At 32.7% G+C, this 16849-nt stretch overlaps 2 protein-coding genes across 7 annotated transcripts in view; one reads left to right on the top strand and one right to left on the bottom strand.

The window, feature by feature from the left end:
• Nucleotides 1–7625, top strand: part of LOC118189195 (kelch-like protein 17) — a 167532-nt gene extending 159907 nt beyond the window's left edge. For all 6 annotated transcript variants that reach the window (XM_085827459.1, XM_035359762.2, XM_085827458.1 and 3 more), the window contains exons 10-11: nt 190–371; nt 3053–7625. In XM_085827459.1, coding sequence (XP_085683585.1) covers nt 190–371; nt 3053–3263 — 393 coding nt within the window. In that variant the 3' untranslated portion in view covers nt 3264–7625. The remainder of the gene's footprint in view (nt 1–189; nt 372–3052) is intronic.
• The window catches only part of Phb2 (prohibitin 2), a 53010-nt gene continuing 43786 nt past the window's right edge, over nt 7626–16849 (bottom strand). The window contains exons 6-8 of the mRNA XM_035359789.2: nt 15654–15761; nt 11106–11183; nt 7626–7869 (exon numbers count right to left, since the gene is read on the bottom strand). Coding sequence (XP_035215680.1) covers nt 7759–7869; nt 11106–11183; nt 15654–15761 — 297 coding nt within the window. The 3' untranslated portion in view covers nt 7626–7758. The remainder of the gene's footprint in view (nt 7870–11105; nt 11184–15653; nt 15762–16849) is intronic.

Below are 16849 nucleotides of genomic sequence, written 5' to 3'. Positions count from 1 at the left end.
ATTGTTCCCTTTATTTATTTACAGGGCCAATGGAGATTTTCATATGATCTCAGATTATTCATTTTTCCGAAAATTTTGAAGTGCAATTAATTCATTTGACATTCAAAATAATTGCAAAATCTGAAGTTCAAAATAATGATGTAATTAATAAATGATGTAACAAGAATTTCTTTCAATTTCCAATTCAAGGAAGGCAAATGGCAACAAATATGCCCTATGATCAACAGGAGAAGTAGCTCTGGAGTTGCAGTCTTAGATGGTATGCTGTATGTGGTGGGAGGCAACGATGGCAGTTTATGCATGTGTAGTGTGGAAAGATTCGATCCAGTTAAAGGTGCTTGGGAAGCTATGGCATCCATGCATACTAGAAGGTTAGTGATTTTCATTCATCCCATACAAAAATGAAGTAATCTTACATTATTACTGATGATTTTATAGTATATCACATCAATTTAATTCATTTTTGGTGCTGTAATTCTCCAAAAACAGAAATAATGTCTTTAAAAAATCAACATATTGTACGCAAAACTTTATGCATGTTACGCGTAAGCACTAAATGTTTCGAAATTTGAAGTCTTGCTTCTGTACTATGCTTTTCCCATAACTAAAATACTCAGATTGATGTCTTTAACATCATCATTATATATGATAATGATGATGTTAAAGACACATCACTCAGCAGTAATTTGTTAATCTAACTCTGTGAACAAAGAAGATTTTGGCAATTCTTTAAAGCATCATTATATTCAGTATCATCACACACTCAAGTTAACAAAGGGCTTCATTGTTAAGCTTCATTGCTGGCTGGTCCCCGAGTGGTATCATGGATGAAACACAGATTGACATCACAGTTGCTGGTTGGATTTAGTATAAATGAATCCAGGAAGGAAATGTATAGTGCCACAATGGTTTGGAGCAAGAAGAATGTCAGAATGCACTTAACTGCTGCATACTATATCATGCCATATCTAACCCACAGTCCACAACTACACAAAACACTAGACAGTGTAAAAAAGATGATTACAATTTTATGACATTTGACTGATGCAGGTTTGATGTCTAACAGTCCTTTATGGAGGTTTCAAATAATAGCAAGCCACTGTCATAAGCATCTGTAATGGTGCCACAGCAATGCTGAACACTAAACATGATATTGCAGTCTTCAGCAACAAATTTTACAAACGATGATCTGCGTACAAAAGTCTGTAGGCAGCCTGACAACTGTATGAATGCATCTCCTATTTTCAAGCAATACAGAGCCTATCGATGTAAAATTATTGTTTAGGACTTTGTTTGTTAGTCTGTTAGTGCAGACAGCCATTCATCTCTGTTGCACATTACAGGCACAATGACTAACTACAGCCCAGTCTGCATCTTCAGGACATCTCAAATGCCAATTGTCAGCACGTTAATGCCTGACCATACAGAATTTGGTTCAAGATGAATGCACTGCAAATACTCTCTTAGCCAGACCAAACCCCAATCTGAAACATCTCCTCCACCATGAAGTAAAGTTGAGCTGAGCAGTCACATGTACAATGCTTGGCACATAATACCGCATGGCAATTCAGAAACTTGCGAGTTCAATGCATAAAAAAGTTCTAAGAAAGTATCATCTGCTGCAAAATCTTTTTTCATGAAATATATATTTAAGTGTATTGTGTTTGCATAATTTGAAAATTACATTTGTTAAATGCTTGATTATTTATCTACAAGGTGTGTCCCAAAAATCATTAAATATACTTTTTTTTTTTTTCTTGCCCCGATGACAAGTTAAGTACGCAGAACTCTCAGTTTTGCAATGTACTCTAGTCAGTCTGCTCTGAGCATCAGTGCCATCATGATCATTGATTTAGGGCACCCTTCTTTTGAGATGTCATGGCGGATACTTGTGAACAATACTGGATGATCAAGTTCTGCATAAAACTTGAAAAAACAGCTGCAGAAACTTGTAAACTGTTTAAATAAACCTACACAGAGTCCCCTTTTTCATATGTGCAATTTATGAGGTGAATGAAGAAGTTTAAGGGGGAATGGGCGAACGATGTCTCTGCTCTAGACGGCCATCAGGAAACCAAACTGATGAAAATGTGACTTGTGTGTATGAGCTGTTGAATATTGACCATCAAGTGAGTGTTTGGCGATTAGCTTACACTCTGAAAACTATTGTGTGCATCGCATCGTTATGGAAGAATTGAACATGTGAAAGTGTGAACATGTGAAGATTTGGGGGACCAAGCTGGTCCCCCAAATCTTCACATGCATAAAAATGCCAATTGAGTGTTGATTGCGAGTGAACTGACGGAATGTGTGGGAAGTGAACTGAATTATTTGAATGACATTATTACCGGTGATGAAACGTGGACAGTTCAATTCTTGTATGACCCAGAGATGAAGCACCAGAGGGCATACCCCAAAAACAGAAGCTGAGGATGAGCAAATACAAATTGAAGACAATGTTGATTGTCTTTTTCAATGCCAAGGATGTGGTTGACGAAGAGTTTGTACCTTAAAGACAGACCATTAACACTGCCCACTATAGTAGTATTCTGGAAAGATTAAGGAAAAGGGTCCTCTGTGCGCGTAAAAACATCGATGCTACCAGGCTGCTGCATCACAACAATGTGTAGAGTCACAATCTCTGCTTGTCCATGAGTTGGCAATGGCATAATAGGGCAATGCTGTAGAAGCCACCCCACAGTCCTGATCTCACTCTGTCCAACTTCTTTTTGTTCCCAAAGATCAAAAAAGAACTCAAAGGATGCTGTTTTGACATTGTGGCTATGCAAGCTGCTGTGACAGCAACTTTAAAGGAAATTCTTATTGAGACCTTGCCGGGCATCGCAGAATCGGTGAAACAAAGGTAAAGATGCTTATGGACAGTATTTTGATGAATAATAGCATTTTGTACAAATCCTGTTAATAAATCTTTAAAAATATATTTCACGACTTTTGGGACAAGTCGTGAAAATATTTAAATCAATATAATCTTTTTAAACAATATTTTCAAAACATTGCATACATCTATATAACTTTTTTTTCCCGCCTACAGAACAACACATGAGGTGGTTGAAGCAGAGGGATACCTCTATGCAATAGGAGGTAATGATGGCAGCTCAAGTCTCAGTACAGTGGAAAGATATGATCCAAGGCACAATAAGTGGATGCTAGTCACCTCTATGAGTCTACGTAGGAGCAGCATTGGAGCAGCAGTTCTTGAATGCCAAAACTTAGAACGCCTATTGTCATCAGAGGAATCGTGAATATTTAAAAACATAAGTGGACCAAAGCATTTATTTAAAATAGCAAAGCATTAGAGATGTAAGTGATATTGTTTTAAATTTTACTGTTAGATGGGTGTCAAAATCCCACTTCTACACAAGTTATAACAGCAAAGTGTTGGGTGCATATTTGCTTACGCATTTAATTGTGTATGTAAAACAGGTTACTAGCTATTACTGTTGGGTGCAAGTGATGTATGAACAGATAAAAGTATGAAGTTTATGAACAAAATATTAACATATTACAGCTCAGGTTATAATTTCAGTTGCATACAGTTCATCAAATTCATTTTATACCGTTCATAGTGTCTTAACTTTTTAGGGTGCTGATTTTAGAAATATTCCGTGTTGTACAATTTTAAGAATCACTTCATCGGAACACACAGCATTTTTCGTATCAAATTATCTAGATTAACATTTCCAAGCAAAAAAATAACTAAAGTTCTAAATTTAAACATTTAAAATATTAAATACAATGGTGAATTTAATTCCATGTACTCTTCAAATTAGTTCATGTATCAAACTAAGTTCTGGCATTATATACTTTCACGATGTGACCACTTATGAACATCTTTTGACAACTGATAATTTTACCAGACTAAATGAAAGAATATCATTAATTCATTTAACATATTCTGAATGCAAGTGATATTTACAAAAAATTAAGCATTTATCAATCACTGCCATTTTATTCAGCATATTTTATCACAAAAGCTCAGCTACAGCTTAATGCAACTGGAAGTGCTCAGGATTGGGAATGCTCATCAGGATTAAGCAAAAATTTCTCAATTTTAAAATTTATTAAGGCAAAAATAATTAATTTGCAATTTTTATGCAAAATATATAAGCATTTAAATGGAAATCTAAATTTTATGCTTTTTTAGCTAATTTCATTTTTAAAATTTTCTTGAAACTTTTATACCACAAATTTTATAAAATTCCGAGTAGGGAAGAAAAGCTTTTATTTATACACGTACTTTAATATATGTAATATTTGTGTGGTAAAATTAGTAACACACCATACATTAAAAATTAAGTAAAATAAAGTAATAAAAGAAATTTAATTTTAAATTAATTAAAAATTGCCCGATTAAGCATTGTCTGAATTTCCATACAAAAATCTACAAATGTCTACAGTAAATTAAGATAACTCAAGTAAAAAAAAATAATAATAATAACAAGAAAAAGGTCATTTAAATGTAATAAGGAAAAAATACATTTCAGATAAAAATAAATTTAACTAAAAATTATTCTGAAAATCACTAAGGGTGGGGGAATGAGATTTGTAATATTTTAAGTGGCATTAATTCATTGAATTTCAACATTGTCCTTAGAAATAACAAATAAAAATCTAAATATGTAATGCACATTAAAATCATTTCATACCATGTACTCATGCAGCAGACATTTATGGTTGTTACTTTTGTGATCTCCTTAGTACAAAATTTTCCCTATTCCATCCAAAAAGAAAATTACAGTTTGAAAGTTATTTCTATTTTTAAAAACTATAAACCGGATAATATGCAATAGCTCTGAACTGCAAGAAAAACCATACAATTTTTTACGAAGACATTAAAATCTTTTGCAATTAATCAAAGATTATTTTATCAAGATTTAATTCATACTAGCATAGTAATTGCTGGTTTAAATATTGGAAATATTCATAATTCTAATAATTTATGAAGTTATATTAACTTATACTTTTACAAAAGCTATTTTAGAAATTGAAAATGAATTTTAATAACTAGTAAAGACACCATAAAAATAGACATTAAAAAATTTTTACAGGTTTAACATATATATATACATTATAAAGTAAAATTTTATTGGAGAGCTCTAACTACACTTAATACTGTAAAATAAGTAATGAAGAAATCCTATAGCAAAATCAAAGTAAATTGACAATCTTTCAAAATTATCTGAGCACTTTCAATGCCTTAATATGCAATATTCACTGCCATTTAAAAACTGTGCGGCAAAATGCACATCAGACATGCAACAATTCATTTCTTAATTATCTACTTTCGTTTTTATAATTGCTAGATTAATTTAAGTGGGAAGTAAAATTATTTCACATGTATGCACATATTACATTAAATAAGTTTATATAACACTTATTATTCATTATGTAATGAATATTTGGCAACTTTATATAATTAAGGTAAAATAACATGCTGAACAAATTTTAATTTAGAAGCCAAACAACAAAACACAGCATAATATTTGCAAATTTTTACAGGACTAGTTTCGATGGTTTGCAAATCATTTGCATTTTGACAGGTGAGGACGATGGTTCGGTAAAACCTTCGAAACTAGCTCTGCGAAAATTTGCAAATATTACACTAATTTTTGTTGTTTGACTTCTAAATTAACCGTGTATAAGTTTGCAATACATAAGGTGGAATGTATTGTTTTCTTTAAAGAAAAACATTTGTTTTCAGTTTTCTCAAAAATTGTACAGCAGAATTTAATGAAATTTGATATCTAATACAGGCAGCAATTTATAGCATACAACAGTAAAGTGTTCACTCATGATTAATGCTTACAACAGCAATGTTCAAACCTGACACTGCAAGGTGGTGCCTAACATGGGGCTAATTGGGTGTGTGTGTGTGTGTGTGTGTGTGTGATTATGGCAAAGCCTCGAGGGCTATCTGCCTAAGAGGAGGGATGCCTTCGTGGAGGACTTTCTAAGGGAAACTGGCTCGTATACACGTTACACATGGGGAAAACCACGAAAACGCCCATGCAGCCAGCCCGTTTGCAGGATTCGAACCTCGGACCGAACTACCAGTGTTCAGCGACTTTACCGCTCGGCTGCTGGTGGGCCGGGGCTAATGGAGACATGATAATTTCCAATACACATGTAAGAAGCCCTTCCCACTTGGGTTTATTCTGAGGTAACAGAGTCAGTTCCATGTATCTACTAGCTCCACTATGCAGTTCAGATTTTTCAACTTGCTGCCTTATGGGATAGACTGGTTTTGGAGATGGGTCGGCTACGTAAGTTGTCTCTGTTAGTCCAGATAAACTCCAGTGGGAACAGCCCTTTATGAGTCATCATACTGTTGATTACACAGCTAATGAAACTCTGTAAGAATTGCACCAAAAATGATGTACTGGCTCCATATTCTTGGAAATCCTCGCCTCCCTATCCATTCTTTCGAATATTCTAATTCTAAAGGTGTCTACCATTTGAGCAATTTGTAAAAAAGCTCAAAACATCCATAAAATGGAGCTGACAGCCAATTGTGCCCCTGAAAAATCACACATATGCACTTTTTACATTTATGAGCAATCAGAGAACCTCTGTCAAGTATATGAAGTGATGTGAGATCATCCAATATGATGCTCTCTAGAGTATGTCTTTTTCACCAAAATGGTCTCTTTTTCTTGGTGATGGAAAAAGAGTATTCAGTGCCTCCAATATAACAGTTTTCCATCAGACTCCATGACCTACACATTTATGGCAACTTATTCCACTACACTGCTTATGAAATTAAATAAAATGCTATGATCATTGCTGGTGTATAAATGTACATGAGAACAACAAAGATTTTTTTATACTTACTGTTGTAGCAGCCTATGTACATGAGTATATAATATTGCATTATTACTTGACCACAAACTTTCTAGCTTCAGTATTTCTTCAGAAATACGAAAAACATGCATATTCTCTTGATTTTGAACATCATTCTTAAAATGAAAATCTCTTACCTATTTCATTTGAAGTTTCACAGTGACTATGTTTATATTAATTAGTGAACAGTATTTTTAATCATTAGAAGTTACTTCAAAATTTTATTTTAACAGAGGCAATATTTGTTTTTTAAATTGATCATCTTTGTAAATTACCACTATTTATACATTTTTTATATATGCATTTTATATTACATATAATAGCAAGGCAAAATCTTACTTCTAGGTAGAATTCTTTAGACCGTTAAATCACAAATAAAACAAGCTGTTAAACTGTTGGATATCAAGTTATTATTCTAGCTTAAAAATTAATTTCATGGAAGAAATAATGAGCAACTGTATAGCAGTGTTTGTAATAAGTTTTCTACTAATGCTAAGAAATTTCTTTTATCTACAAGAATGCAGGTCAGCTCATACATAAATCAATATTTTAATTTAAAGACGTGCTATGCTGCAAAACTTTCCAATTTTTAATATATATATATATATATATTGTATGTGATAGCTGTATCCAACATTCATCATACTGTGATAAAAAATATGTTCTAGTCTTGATGTTTATATATTCCAATTCCATTGAACATGCTTTAGCTTTTCTATGAGTATGTTTATACTAAAAGCAGAGAATAAAATTCATGAAATGAATATGTTTTGATTATTTTATTATGAAATTTCTGTATGAACTACAACTACGTAGATATATTTATTAACACCTAGACTTATCTTGAACAGCTTATTAAATAAGGTTCTTTCTAATCAAACATTATCAAAGATTTTCCTATTTTGGCTTATTGTAAGATCCTAAGGCAACCAAGTCAAAATCTTTGTCGGCAATATTCAACATCAAAGAACTGGAGTTCACATAAACTCTGTTCTGAGCATTTGCAATCTGAAATAAAAACATTAACAAAAATTTATTAAGCTCTATTTGCTAATTGGAATTTATTTATATATAACAGAATCCACTTAAAAGGTTTGCAACAATACAGCATATAACACAAAAATTTACATTAGGCTATAATAATTTATATAAGGATTTTTAAAAATTATAATAAATAAACTAAAATTAAAAATCTGAAAGCTTTCAGATTTTATAAAAATTATGCCCAAAGGGGGGTTTTTAACTTTTGTGTTATCTTTACTTATTAAATATCACATTCTTCGCATTTAAAGCATACAATTCAACAGTAATATCACAGAATATTTAAAAGAGCATATCTTCAGAATTTTCAATACAAAGTCTGGAAATAAAAATGTTTTCCCCTCCCTGTACAGTGTTGCCATTGCTCGCTTTGAAATTGTAGAGTTTGTTAATCAAAAATTCTTTGTTTGACAAAATATGAAACAGATAAAACAAATTCCAAATTTCAGCTTCCAGATGTCCATATTCAAATAGAGGGCTACATTATTCAAAATAAGATGTCTCTGGGTACTGTTGTTTTCTCACAGAGCGAAAAACATACATTCATGCATATTCTTCATTATTTAATTTCTTTAAATGTAATGCAGGGCTCTAATATTTTGTGGCAACAATTTGAAAAGTGAATCAACATTTATAGTGAACCAACGCAAAATGAAATTAATAGCCCTTCTGGGCAAAATACCCTTGCACTAAAAATAGTAAAACAACCTGTATGTTTTAGTTTGGTTTGTTTGACTATGGCAAAGCACTTGAGTGCTATCTGTCTAATGGAAGAAATGTTTTCATGGAGGATATTCTAAGGGCATACTTGCCAACCTATGACACTAAAAAATCAGGAGACTTTTTTAAGAAATCAGATTTTTCACAATGTTAAAAAGACTTTTTAAATGATAAAAATATAGTTTTTAATCATGAATTAACTTTAAATAGTTACTAAGTCTTAAATGCAAGCAACACAAAAATACTTTACACATAAAAAACATTTTTATTACTTGCATCGTTTAGGGGGGGAAGACACTTTTAATCAGTTTTCGTACAAATGTTATGAACAGTGGCAAATTTTGTTTTTGTTAAGAAAGAAACTTCATAATTTGTTCATAGCAATTGCCACGTAGGCCTCCTTTCGCTAATAAAAGTTTTTCTAATGTGTCATCACTAATATTAGTTATGCAGCTGTTGGAACTGTTTCAATTTTTCCTTCCTTTTAGAACTCCTTTCAAGATAATAATAAATATCAACAACGTGTTTTGGTCCTTGCACTTGAGTATTTCTTAGCAATTTCACTATTGGGAAACATTTTTCTAAATAGAGCTGCAGCGTGATCCGATGCATTCAGTGGCAGGTTGTGCACCAGTAAAAATGCAGAGAACAGACATCTGGTCCTTTGTTTCTGGCGAAAAATTTAATTTTTTGTTTTTTTCAAAACAACTCATGTTGTCCTCATGTTTTTGTGTATGCACATGTTTGAGAACTTCCGCCCTTCCACCATGCGAAATCGAAAAATCGCAACTTTATCACATTTCCTTGAGAAAATAAGGGAAGTCAACTGTGTACGATTTTTGAAACATACACGAGTATTTCACCTTTCTCGCAGAGAGATAACAAAAGATCATAATTTCTAAAACTATTTCCCGAAGGCACGTGTACTCGCACAACTCAGGGCAAGATGAACGAATTAACTAAAGAACATACAAATAACAGCCTTGAGCTTGCTTTGTGCTCATTGACTGATATATGCCAGATGACACGCAGTGAAGCTCGACGCCCATTAGAAAACTGGAGAAGGACGTTTCTGGATACGTATGCTCTCACTCACAAAGCATAAAAAATTCTCATCTGATTTGCAAGGTTTTGTTTTAGATATAATCTAGATAAAATTCAATTGCTTTTAGACGTCCAAAATCATCTCTTTTTCTTGTTCATATAACGAAATATTAAGCCAAGTTCCATAAAAATCGTGAGAAATTTTAAGAAAAAGAAAAAAGCAGGAGAAATGTATTGCAAATCGGGTTGGCGGGAGACTGGTCGAAAATCGGGAGAGTTGGCAACTCTGTAAGGAAAACTGGTTCTTATACCCATTACACATGGGGAAACCACAAAAACACCCATGCAGCCAGCCCGTTTGTGGGATTCAAACCTTACCAGCATTCAGCAACTTTACCACTCAGCCGCTGGTGGGCACTGCATGTTTTGGGACTAGGCGTTGTATAGATTACATGTCATGCTTTTTTTACATTTATTCCAATTTTTTACACTAAATTTGAATTGTTTGTACATAGATCACTTACTAAAAAGTTATTAAATACAAAACTTACATTTAAATACAGTTATATACAAGGAAAATATTAATGAAAAGAGATATGCAGTTGAGAGAAAAGGTAAGCGATAGGAAAATCAAATAAAAAGCGAGTGTTTGGTAAAAATGCATCAAAATATTTTATATTAAAAAAGTCATATCTATAATTAGAGCACAAAAATTAATAAATTCTGCTAAAACTACCACCATTTCAGCAATAAAGTTATCTTAAATAAATCTCTAAGTTGCTGCTGTATAGTCTATTAATCATGTCTCAACTCAATAAATATCACAAATAAGTAAGTTATCCAAATTACAGATTCTTTTACTACAGAATTTGAAAGAACACAACAATTTCAGATGAATTATATGTGAAAAATTTATATGTCATATATAAAATATATGTATTGAAAGAAATTATAACTACTTCTTTAACGCATGCTTTTTTTCACACATGTAATTATGGAAAGTAAACTTACTTTATATAGCCTTTCATATTCATTACACATCTGCAAATTTTTAACTGCAAGGTTATATTTAAACTTGCATGTTGTGTCCCACACTGCAATCTCTGCAATAATACCTTTCTTATATATTGCTTTGTTCGTTTTCCTCCGAATGACACTGCACAGTGATGAGTCAGTTTCTTTTTAGAATTTTTAGATTCTGATGTAATATGAAATGCACCTTGGAAGCATATGAATGCAGTTACAAAATTTACTTTCCTTTAATATATAAATTAAATCAATTTTATGTTGGATATTTTCAAAGAATGGGTACATGTTATTGCATAGACCTTCGATTTCAAGCCGTGACTGCCGATTTACATAATATTACACCAGATTATCAAGCTACGAATGTTAAATTTCTTTCTTCAATAAAAAAGGTTTTTAAAACAACAACTTACTGTACGAGCAATGTTCTGTGCAGCCCGAATTTTTCGCAATTTTAAGTAACCCGGGTTCTTGGAAATTGCATCACCTAATTAAAAGAAGCTAAGGAAAAATCCAATAAAAATCATACAAAAATTTAAAACATTTAAATTTAAAATGGCCAATTACACTTAAAAAACTAAGATTCATTTTTCAAAAAGGCTAGAATTCTGTACTTTTCTTTTATAGCAGCCCATAAGCTTTGCCCGGTACATATCTTATACAAATATAATAATAGATAAAATGACAGAATAATAGTAATTTCGTAATGGAATAGGAAGTGAAATATTTCATTAATTATATGTAAAAATCTCGTCACCCAGACAATATAGTGGTTAGGGAAGCCTACTATGCTACCAAAGGGCCCGGGTTCGAATCCCGGAGGAGACACAGATGTTTGTAAATGTACAGTGTCGGTGCGGCATGGCAGCACTCTAAATATGCCGGGAGCTGAAAGTCCTCTCGTGTGGATTGGTGGAAGGGGAGAGGGTGGGAGACCCCAAGCCCCCCCCCCCGAGTGCTCTTCCTCAAAATTGGTGATGGAAAATTAAAAGTCCAACCTCTCTTCAGAGTAGGCTGCGGCAACCATTGTTCCATGTAACATGGACAAGAAAATAACAACAAAGGTTTCATTAAACAAAATAATCATATATAAATGGCAAAAAATGCCTCCGAACAAAATAAGCATAAACATATTTATAGAAGACGGACATTTCAAGAGTCTACCATGGCAGACAGATAGTGAATATCGAGCGATTATGGAAATCTGCCAGTCTGTAAATCAACAAAGTTATACTGGTGATTAACTGTAAAATGGCTGGAACCCAATTTCTCCACTCCCTCAGTCTGATAGTTTTTGCAGCATTTTGTGTATACTGTTAAACCATCCCCACCTGCTCGTGGGTTTTTCTATGAGAGTTCGTGCACTTCTATTGTGTATCTGAAATAAGAAGCACTCGTTGACTTTGCTGCAAATGCCACATAAAATCCACTGCTATTGGATGAACCAGGGCTGTGGAGTCGGAAGTGGAAAGGAGCAGATTTTTGGGTGAAAGAAGTCGGAGCTGGAGTTGTTAAAAACACACTGACTCCAGTTTCAATTTGAAATGAAATTAAAAGGAATTGAAAAAAAATTTAATGACAAACTGAGTTATTTTTATTTATGGACTATATACATTAATAATATTTAGTTATTTAGATTTACATATTAATAAATATAAGAGAGGGGGATGGATGTGATTATTTGCCATTATTCATTTAACTGATTTATTTAGTTACTTCTTCAGCTCATAGATGGCATTATTGTAAACAGCATAATTCACAAGAAAAAGGAGCCCATAGCTACAAAATGCATCAAATACTAAAAATCTCATGGTAAATTCAGGCAAGCAGGAGCAGCAAGAACTCAAAAAATTGCTGCCATTCTAAGGAGACGAGCACGAAAAGGAGCAATCAAGCAACATGATGAAGAAGTACATATGTGATGATGAAGAGGTTGTTAGAATTAAGAACTTTTTAGAAGATGTAGATAACCCTAATGTTTCACTAACAGAAAGACCCTGGAATGATCTTGCAGAATTAGAAACTTCTTTCTACACCACATATAGCCACACAAAAAAGCTACAATCTGAAGAATTAACAAGAGGCTTGCTTCTGTGAGAACGGGAAAATGTGATGTTTATTCTATCTAAAATGGGACGTCTTGCTGCAGAAGGAATCATTTCCTCAATGAAGAAAAGAGAAACTAGTTTTTGCTAGACAATGAGATCTTGCTGAGTTTCACATATATAGAAATCCAAAACACCAAATTTTGTTTGATGACAAACAAATTAAAAAGACAAAGAAAGCCATCTATGAACTTTCACTAAGAATGAAATTATTTTCAGAACAACTGGAGTATTCAAATCTAGACAGACTGCAGACACTGCAGCCAAGTCTCTATCGTCCACTTCCATTGATGAATTAGATTTTGAGATATATTTGGATAATACTGAAAAGGCTAATGCAAAGTGAGTGAAAATACAGAACCAAGAGACTAATTACAAATTATAAAATTGAAAAAATACAAACAAGATTTCTACACAGCCCTTGAAGGAATAGAGAAACATAATCGCTCTTACCAGACACCTCTTTTAGAACTTATATCTATCCTGAAAAGTTAAAAAAAGTAGCCCTAACAGTAACAGATCTTCCTCTTGCTAAAGTTTGTGTGGAAAGACTCAACTCTGAAGTTTATCAATTTGGATCTACGGTCCTTTATAAAGGAAGATCTTGCAAAAGCTATACTGTTTCTTAGAAATTACTAATGCCAGTTTTCCAAATTCATAATAAATACTAATTAATATAAATAATAATCTCCTATGCCATCAATTTTTTCCTGTAGCATCTATTATTTCTTTTATATTTAAAAAAGTAAGCTATAAGACATGTGCATATGTTTACATATATGAGGAAGTTGGAGTCAAAAATTCCAGAGGTCAGAGATGGACATTTTCTCTATCGACAGCCCCGAGAAGACCACTACCTGCATGGTTCCTCCATTTTAGGAAAAGAGATTCGTTAATTTCACCGATCTTAATACGCTCTTTTGTTACGAGAGCAGAGCACAGTTCCCTCGTATAATTATTCCAGTTAACAGCTGCCATATACAAACATACTCTTCTGTAACATATATGTGCGTCTTATGAACACCGTCATGAATTTTTTTGCTAGGCAACATACATTTCTCTTGGAAAAAAACTACTGCACCTTCTTCCGTTAGATAGCACATTGAAAACAGTATTTTTTAATGAATGGATGAAGCATAAAGCACATATATAAGAATGCTTGAATGTGATTGAAAAACACATGCAGTTTCCCAATTCTCGCCAAGGCTACAGGGGTCACTTTAAAAGCAGAGTACAAAGTTCTAAAACTTCCATAGAGCTTTTCATATGTGAATTTATTAAAATTGCCATCAGATTACTAAAGAGAGCATCACTTTGTTAATGGTTCATGAAACACACATCATTCACACAGATTACACTCATACAGACACACACATGTATGCAAAAAAATGCAACTTGACAATATCACTTTTTTGCAAGTTCATGCAATTTTTGCAAATGATGTAGATTTGAGTTTACAGCACCAAGTAAAGCTTTTCACTAATGATGCCAAGATTCACAAATCATTATGGAACCATTAACTCATAACAAGATCTATCATCATTTGGCAAAATAAATAATGCATTTAAAATTATACTGATTAATCTAAATAAAAAATAAAAAAACTTTAAAAAGTATAGAAAAATTACAAAACAGGTATTAAAAACTGATGATATACATTTATCAAACAAAAAATGAAATGATACAGGAAATAAGATAGAGATACTATAGATTGTATACAAGAAACAAATGAATGGAAAAAAAGGTGCTAGCTTCAAATAGAGTTGCCAGAGTTAAAATTATTGTCGTTTAGCATTTAACTTGACAGAGATTTTGATTGGGAAAACACTATAGTTTTACATGCATTTTCACGCTCCCAGTGACATGAAATTTTTCTCATTTCAACTTATATATCGGATCTAAATTTCGGGTACATTTCTGAAGAAAAAAGTGCACTCTCAGCTTATATTCAGATATTAGCAATTTAGAGAAGGTTTAGGTTGTTTAAATATAGCAAAGCATACTGGCACTAGCTGCCTAAGAAAAGGGACACCTTCAGAAAGGACTTTCTAGGGGAAACTAGCTAGTATTCACATTACATATAGCAAACATCATGAAAACCAATAATTTAGGCAGCCTGTTTGCCTTATCTTGAACTACCAACATTAAGAGGTCTTAAACCAAATAAGCATTGGTAGGACAATGAGACAGAGAAACCTACTCATAAAATCTAAATAAGGTTGCACATTATTTATTTCTTAACCTTTTAACTGTTACGCTCGAAATAATGTCCGACACAGCACTGGTATTCCAAATTGTCACGCCCCAGTATTACTCGGGCTAATTTTTTTTTAGAATGCATAGTATTGTTATACCCAAATATATATCTTGAGAAGTTTATTTCGGCTTCAATTCAACAGACGGGCAGCACAAAAGATAGAGGTTAAAGTTCAAAGTGTGCGGCATTTTTTTGATTGCGAGGCAAAAATTTCATTTTTGAATAAAAAAAATTGACAATTTATACACCCGAATCAATTTAACTTGACAGTTAAAAGGTTAAACAATTTCTACACCATATTGTACAAAATATTAATGTAAAAAATAAGAATATTGCCATTTTTAAAACTTCAATTACACAAATTAAAATTATATGCTAAATATTAAAAATTCCAAGTTTAGTATAAATATTTTTTAGTGTGCCCCTAAGATTAGCTTTACAGTGAGTAAGTTTTATACTGAAGAGCTTAAAATATAACACATTTTATTTATTTCAATTCTAGCCAAGCAAAAGTACTCGAGACATACGATAATTTCACAAAGAGAATAGTTTACATTTTCTATTATAAAAATTCCACATAATATAAATCAGAAGGATATCATTTTGGCAACTTCAGCTTCACCTTCAGCTTGTACAATTTTTTGTTGACGTTCTTGCTTCGCTTGTTCAACAACAAAAGCAGCCCGTTGTGCTTCTTGCTGAGCTACCTATATTTCCGGGATTAAATTCACAAGAATTTTTTTAGATATAATTTTGATGTAAATAAATAAACATTAAATCTTTTCCACAACAAATTCCTGCACTTATCCTATACAGTCAAAAGTCGTTAATCCGGACTCGTCGGGACTTCGGCGATTCCGGATTATCAATTTTTCCAGATTATAGATCATCAGTTTAAATCTCGTAAGATGGCATGCAGAAATTCTAAAATTAAAAATATGAAACCGTAATTTATGAAATAAAGAACAATTATGATCTAAAGGTTATCAAAATTTGCAAAAAGAAAAAGCTTAAAATTTATTTGTTTACTTTATTAAACATTTCTTTCAATGTAAGTTGTTTAAGTTTTGCTTCGTTTCATGTGATAATACTTTCTCTTTAATTCTATTAAACAGACATAATTTCTTGTTCAGTTACAAAGTTCCGCTCTTCAAGTCCTATAATTGCTGTGTCGAGAACACCACATAATTTGTCAATCGAAATTTTTTTGTTTTCACCAACCTCTGTCACTTTCTTCGCTATCGGAAGCAAATTATAATGACGAGGAGCTTGTTTTAAATCATATCAAAGACGGAGCACATCGAGATGAAATACTAATTTGGTAAGGAATTATAAGCCAAATAAAATAAAAACATCTGCCCTGAAGATAAGGATAGTGCTGACAGATCAACTTCCAATTCATTAGGCGCCCGCTGCCGCGTTCCCCCCTGCCGAGCAGCGTGAAATTGATAAACAGATTTCAGATTTCAAAACATACTTTCCCTTTAGATCCTTTACATATTAACAAATATATATCAGAAATTCTATTTGATATAATCGAAAGTTTAAGCTTACTTTTATAAAATTGCTCTTACAGTCTGCAAAAAATAATAAGCTGGATCCAATTCGAAAATTAAGGAACAGCGCAATCATCAACATTAACTGAAATTGATAATTAGATAATTTTAGCTTATACGTCAATTATACATAAAATGCGCACGCGAAAATGTATTCTGCACTTGCACACACTCATATGCGCAGTCGTAAAAGGTCTTATGCGCACGCGTAAACGCCTATGCGCATGTGTCAACGCGCC

The sequence above is a fragment of the Stegodyphus dumicola genome, chromosome 12 (assembly GCF_044657685.1).
Source record: "Stegodyphus dumicola isolate Sdum_Otavi_A_Nest chromosome 12, ASM4465768v1".
Taxonomy (NCBI): Eukaryota; Metazoa; Arthropoda; class Arachnida; order Araneae; family Eresidae; genus Stegodyphus; species Stegodyphus dumicola.
This window is presented reverse-complemented; position numbering and strand designations above follow the sequence as displayed.